Genomic DNA, 7,382 nt, shown 5'->3' with positions numbered 1-7,382 from the left:
ATTGTCTCCCCATCATTACAGGACAGGGCAGCAGGATGGTAACGACTGAATAAGTACGTTTTGTGTATCGATTTAAGCCTTAGGCGAATGGATGTATGTGAACACAAGTAATCTCTCTACTGTTTACTATATGGAGGATGCACCTTGACAAACCACTGCGCGGCTGAAGCGTAGTCGTCATATTAACTATCAATATCATTAGTTGTCCTATTTTCGTTCATCAAATAGCAGTGAATAATATTGCAAATGAATGATCAGGCATTTACATCACTGATTAGATTAAAGATTATGAAGAAACAAAAAGTATAATCATATATTTACTTTCAACAATTACAATTCGGCTTATTTATAATGTGAGAATTGAAAAGAAAAGCTTAATGAGGATGAACGCTTACCATTGTCTGATAGCGTCTTACCAGTGATTCTCATACTAATAGACTTTTAAAAGTTTAGCTGAGTTATTTTGTGGGTTGGGTTGTTTTTCTTTTACAACTACTTTAGACTGCCAATATTATATGTCATCAACAAACGTACAAGTCCTATGCATGCTGTGTTAGTAAGCTGCCACTATCGCTGAAGGGGTCGTTGTCTGCACATGTACGTACTACAGAAATGTACCCTAGCCAAAATCAAAATCGGAAACGTACCCTAGGATGAATCCATTCCGCTGCAGGGTTGCAGGGCGCAATGCGGTATCCAGTTCTTTAGGTATTCATCACTTCCTGTATGACGAACCGTGGTTCATTTCAACATGGCAGTGCACATTCGTCAGGAGGAACTTTGGATTATCTTCTGAAGTTGAATGTCTCGTGGCGTACGTACAGTAATCAAATATTCCGGCAATATTCCGCGATGCACACATGCACTAATAATCAGGTGAACCTGAACTACAACATGAACCGGTTCCGGTTTTGGGTTGGGGAATATGTACTCGGCTGCCGTTTAAGGTACCTGGTACCCTACCTGATTACACACAGTAATATATTCCTTTTGTTCCCCTTAACAAACATTTCACTGTCCTAGGTGTGTGTGGTTTAGGATGATGATAGGTACACAACCTCTAGCATCCTCGTTTTCATTGATGCCTGGAGCCATGCCTAGGTATGCATGTAGTAGTTTCAGGGATGTGAAATCTCGGCGGAAAAGCGGAAAATCACGTTTTTTAAAACAGTAGTCCTCGGAAAAAGTCATCTTCCTCGTAAAAATATAATCAAAGATTTTTTAAAAATACTCCAAAATATATTATCATGTTTCTGGACAACCCTCGCAGTTTATCCTGTTTTTGATCAGAGCTTTCAGCATCATGTATACCTTTATTATTATTTATGACACAATACTATTATCGTCGGATTATACGTTTTCTATCACAAATACTTGCACTATAACGTGGGGTGTGGCATCACACAGAAATTGTAAATATGCAGAAGATGGTTTCTTTTTAAGATAAAGTTGTCTTATAGCCCATAAGTGGATGATATGTTTTACAGTTGTTCATGTGATAAACGAGAAAACTGAAAATGTTTCTTTAGCGTCCGAAAACCAATAACACTGGGATATATATCTTATGTTTGCAGTGGTGTTTTGTGTTTGTGACTTGACTTTTGCCATTGACTTATTACATTTCTTGGTGTGAATGTTGCTTATAATTGGTTAAAATGCAATCAAATGTTTTTAAAATTTCAAGATTTTTCCTCTTTTTGGGGGGCGGAAACGTGCTCACATCCCTGTACACTTCTAATATAATCAGACCGCCTCCGTGGTCTAGTGGTAGAGCGTCCGCACGGAGAGTTGAAGGTCCGGGGTTCGATCACCGACCGCGTCATACCAAAAGACGTTAAAAGATGGTACTTGTTGTTACCGTGTCTGGTGCTCGGCATTAAGGGACTAAAACAAGGACTGATCGGCTCGGAGTCAGTATACTGTGTCCGTATGGGGTATTCATGTTAAACTGTGGCATGGTTTCTCAGTGGGATAGCACTATAAATCGGCATCAGTCCGGACTAGTACAAGCAGACACACACACAGACACACACAGACACACACACACACAGACACACACACACACACACACACACACACACACACGTGCATGCACATCGCTATATAAGTGCAATAATCTTGGACGCAACGTTAAACCCCATTTCACCTCACCACATCTAGTATAATCAAACTGCATCCGTGGTCGAGTGGATAGCGTGTCTTACATGAATAAAACAAGGACTAATCGGCTCAGATTCAGTATACTGTGTCTGAGTTGGGTATCCATGTTAAACTGGGGCATTAGTCCAAACACACACACTCGCATGCACGCACACACACATAGATTAACACTCATTCACCCACTCAAGGTGCAATAACCTTGAACACGAATTTAAACTAAACTCTGTTTCACCTCACCTCCAGTATAATCATGCAGGGTTTTTACCTTGACTTACACAAGTGGGCGTTCCATTAATTAATTTTAAGGGTCCTTGCAGGCAATATGAGGGTCCTGTAAAGAAATGTCATGGTGTAGTGTACTGTACATTTAGATAATTACTTCAGAGCCTGGAATGACTCAATGATCGTGTGGACAGTGGTCAGGATTGAAGGATGAAAAAACAGACACCCATCACTGGTCTTGATGCGATGTTATTGTGCGTCTCTCAGGACACAGTATTTCTTTTTTTCTGTGTCCATTCTCTACATTTGTGTGTATTGGACACACATTTGTGTGTCATGTAAAACCCATGATAATTATGTTTGTAAATATTCAATAGTATATTCATAATCTTTTTCAGAATTTCTGTGAGTTCATTCTGGAAAATCTTAAAGGATTCTACTCACCAACGTTACCAATGGTAATAAAGAGGATTGTCATCCTGTATAGAACTTTCTGTGATAGAGCTTAACGACACAGATCCAGGGTCAATACAGCACCAGAATGGAGACTGACGCCATGACACAGTACACGTGTAGCTTCTGCAGCGAAGACTTCAGCAGCAATCAACGCCTACAGAAACACTTAAAGAAGCATGGGAAGAAGGTGGCACACCAGTGTACTGTATGTGATAAAACGTTTTCAACCCCAGCGAACTTTGACCGACATATGAAACTGCACACGGGGCTGGGGTCCTTCACGTGTGACGTGTGTGATAAACGCTTCTCGGTGTCGGGACACCTGACCAGACACATGAGAGTGCACACGGGGGAGAAGCCATATAAATGTCACCTGTGCGACAAAGCGTTTTCGACTTCCGGCAACCTAACCAGACATATCAAATACCATAACGGGGTTCAGCCATACAAGTGCGAAATTTGCGGAAAAGCGTTTACAGTTTCGGATAATCTTGCAAGACATATTCGGTCCCACACTGGAGAGAAACCGTTTAAATGTTCGCTTTGCGAGAAGGCTTACAGTGACTCCAGCAACCTGACTGAACACATGCGTGTTCATACGGGCGAACGCCCTCACAAGTGCACATTGTGCCCCAAGTCATTTGCATATTCATCAAGCATCAACCAGCACATGGCAAAGCACAGGCAAGAAAAGCCCTTCATTTGTGGGGAATGTGGCAAGAAGTTTTCACGCACATCCATTCTCAAGGAACATCTGAGGACACACACAGGAGAGAGACATAAGTGTGAGACATGCGGCAAGAAGTTCAAATGGGATTCCGACTTCCGTAAACATATGAAGGATCACACCAGGATCATGTTGGGGATTTGTAAACCGCGCACCAGGGGAAGACCAGCCAAGGTCAAGGCTGTATCAAGCAATAAGGACATCACTGGCAGCCATATTGACATTGGAAATATTGTGGATGGTAATGGTGGTCTGCATAATGATGCTGTTGTTGACAGTGTTGTCACTGATGTTGATGAAGAGGGGGTTGTAGAGGAGTATTTTTCTGGGAACTGTGTTGTCAACAAAGGCAATATAAGCCAGAATGTGGATGTTGATGAAAGTAATATCTATGATCATGATGATGACATCCATCCAAATGATGTGGTTGACAATGATGATTGTGATGATAGTAATATTTACGATGAGGTTGACAGTGGTGATGATAATTACGATGACATGTCTCACAAGAAGGAAATGGTTGACCATGATGAGTTGGTTGACTATGATGTTAAAGAAGACAATGTTTACACAGTTGACATTGCGGATAAGATTGACTGGTATGAAAATAGTGAAAATGTAACAACAAAGATTGGAAAGAGATGATGAATGAATGAGAAATGACACCTTACCTTCCCCTAATAATCCCCCACACTGTATGTCTACATGGATTATTCCAGATGGTCTTTAACTATCATCCATACAAGTTGTTCATCTGTATGCATGATCAGGATGTTTCGTTGTTGTTGTTGTTCATGTTTCCCAGTACTAGGATTGCACAGTGAGTGAGTGAGTGAGTTGTGTTTAACGCCACTTTTAACAGTATTCCAGTTATATCCAGCTTAATGTGGGAGGAAAGCCCAAAGAGATGCAGGTCTCAGACGTTTACCACTTCGTTGAAACCCACGAGCATGGGTATGGTGCTGACAAACCTAGAAACATAATCGGGGCGAACCGGGATTCGAACCCACAATCATAGGTTTCTGGCGTGCCCAGGGGACGCAACTCTGCACAGCGAATTGCGGTGCCTTAGATGACTGGGCCACCTGTGCCCCCAGGATTGCACAGTATGACTGGTATACCGCAATAAGCTTTTTCAAATGATGTTTTTCAGTATATTGGGTAAAACAATATATCAAATTACAGGGATAATTCTAGGGTGAGGCCTTGTGCTTTTAGCCCCTAAATTTCAAAGAAAGGCCCACATTTTCAAATACAATTGGACATTTTAACATTGTGCTGTATGGGCAAGTGTGGGTGTACCTCTGGAATATTTGAAAGTTTCACATAAAAAGTCCATGTCAGAAAATTTGTAGAGTGAACCCTGAAATTATTATCATTTTACCTATTATCTACACAGAAATTCATTCCAAAATAGATTGACAAATCAGAGGAAGCATGAAAGTGTTTTTTCTCTCACATTGTAATATCCCCTGTCCCCTACAAAATGGTGGGAGTGTCCATGATGAATAATACTTACTTTAGTATGTAGAAAATAGGATCTGCGTGTACAATCCGTTTCAATCACTGTCACATGTTTTTGCTCACAAACAATTCACAACACATATCTCAATACAGATACCTGTACCCCAATGTATTGAAATACATTTCTTTTCCAATAGACAGCCCCCAGACCAATGCTAATATTTTTCCTGACAACCTGAAATATTATTTCCTCATTCAAACTCAATGCTGAAACACTGGGGGTAATGTTGGGGGGACTGATGGCCTAGTAGTTTTTCACTATGCAGAGTTACATCCCTTAGGTGTACCAGGGTCTGATGACTGAGGTTTGAATCCCAGATTCCAGTATTCCAGTCATATCGCGGCGTGTCAGCTTAATGTTGGAGGAAAGCCCGAAGTGATGCAGGTCTCAGACATTTACCACTTCGGTGAAACCCACGAGCACATGTATGGTGCTGACAACCTAGAAACATAATTGGGGCGAACCAGGATTCGAACCCACAATCATAGGTTTCTGGCGTGCCCAAGGGACGCAACTCTGCACAGTGAATTGCGGCGCCTTATACGACTGGGCCACCCATGCCCACTCTGACCTATTAAACTAAAGGGCTTTGCACTACAGTTCAATGTAGTGTTTCACATGTTTACCTCAGAGGTTCATACTAAGTCTGCCAACTGTACCTGTCTTTTCACTTCTAAGTGTTAAACTTTAATATATATTAGATTTGTTTATATACTGTAACATAATTTTGAGCATTTTGCTAAGTCAGAAGTCAAATGATGCAAGGTTTGGGTGCTTGTTACAAATTTTGGACATTTACACATTTTGCTGAGTTTATTCCAGACAGGTATTCTAGACATCAGTCCTCATGTTTTCAACATAAAATTATTTTTTTAAAGTTATCTTGAATAATAAATTGCGTTATACATTACAGAGTTTATATACTTTTGTAATTCATAAATGAACTTGTTATCATGACATGGACAAGAATATGGGGGCACTCATAATGATGGGTACTGGCAGTAGAGTCAAATATTGTGCTTGTTTATTTGTAGAAAAGGTAGTCTGTAGGTGTCAGGTAGTTCTTTATCTTTGTATGTCCATGTCACAACTGTAGGCAGTGTTGATCACTTTATCATGAATGATATGTAACAAAAATGAAATGTCTCAAGACCATGTCATAATTACTTTTTTTTATAAACCTACAAAATCAGTGCTTGTTTTCTTGTAAGTCAGATTGCTAGCTTGAGATCACCATGGCTTGGTGTTTCAGTATTCAGTAATAATGGAGCAATATTGATAACTGTTTGTTTGTTTGTTTGTTGTTTCACGCCCCATCCAGCAATATGCCAGCTATATGAAGGCAAGGCGGTCTTGTAAATAATCGAGTGTGGATCATACAATCTGTGAGTGAGTGAGTATGGTTTTACGCCGCTTTTAGCAATATTCCAGCAATATCACGGCTGGGGACACCATAAATGGGCTTCACACATTGTACCCATGTCGGGAATCAAACCCGGGTCTTCGGCGTGACGAGCGAACGCTTTAACCACTAGGCTACCCGACCGCCCCGACAATCTATGAGCATCGATCTTCACTGACATGCATCAACCAAGTCAGCGAGCCTGACCACGGGCCTCTATTGACAGGCATGGGTTGCTGAAGACCACTTCTAACCTGGATCTTCACGGAGAACTATTGATTCCGAAAGATTTTTCTACACACGGAATCAACAGATTTGAGTGATTTCTCCCACATAAACCAGGTTTTGGTTGATATGTAATTTCTCTATAAATTTGTGAAAACACAATACTATTTTGAAAGTGGCCAAATGTGACACAAATGTTATATTTGAGATAACACTTTCTTAGTAAAGTACAGATTCTAGTTCTTTTTGGGGGGTGAGTCCCATCCAGGATTCGAATCCACACTGCCAGAGTGAGGCACCTAATCGCCAGATCCAGTAGTCAAAAAAACATACAGTGTGGACCCATCTGACAAGTGTAAATTGGCATGGCAAAAAGCTATGAACACACAATGTCATTTAGAAAGTGGTCAAATGTAACAAATGTTATATTTGGGATACCAGTTTTTGGACTGGGTTAGATCGCTGACTTTTGTGTGCGGGCGATTAGTTGCCTTACTCTGGCAGTGTGGGTTCGAATCCCGGATGGGACTCAGCCTAGAAAAGTACTAGAAATCTGTACTTTACTAAGAAAGTGTTGTCCCAATTATAACATTTGTTACATCTATATATTTGCATAATCATCTATAGTTGTGTCGTGTTCACTTGTTAAAATGCATGCTATGAAT

General features: G+C 40.7%; 1 protein-coding gene across 1 annotated transcript; it reads left to right on the top strand.

Moving 5' to 3' along the window:
- LOC139462307 (zinc finger protein 135-like) lies at positions 1 to 4,347 on the top strand. The gene is made up of 2 exons (XM_071243937.1): positions 1 to 53; positions 2,781 to 4,347. Exon 2 carries the CDS (start codon positions 2,924 to 2,926, stop codon positions 4,208 to 4,210), a length of 1,287 nt encoding a protein of 428 aa, XP_071100038.1. The 5' UTR covers positions 1 to 53; positions 2,781 to 2,923; the 3' UTR covers positions 4,211 to 4,347.
- Positions 4,348 to 7,382: the final 3,035 nt, after the last annotated feature.

The sequence above is a fragment of the Haliotis cracherodii genome, unplaced genomic scaffold (genome assembly GCF_022045235.1).
Source record: "Haliotis cracherodii isolate W230 unplaced genomic scaffold, xgHalCrac1.p SCAF_15, whole genome shotgun sequence".
Taxonomy (NCBI): Eukaryota; Metazoa; Mollusca; class Gastropoda; order Lepetellida; family Haliotidae; genus Haliotis; species Haliotis cracherodii.
Note: the sequence above shows the minus strand (reverse complement) of the source record. Positions and strands in the feature narration are given on the sequence as shown.

Coding starts and splice junctions, on each gene's coding strand:
- LOC139462307 (XM_071243937.1), top strand. CDS start 2,924: ATGGAGACTGACGCCATGACACAGTACACGTGTAGCTTCTGCAGCGAA.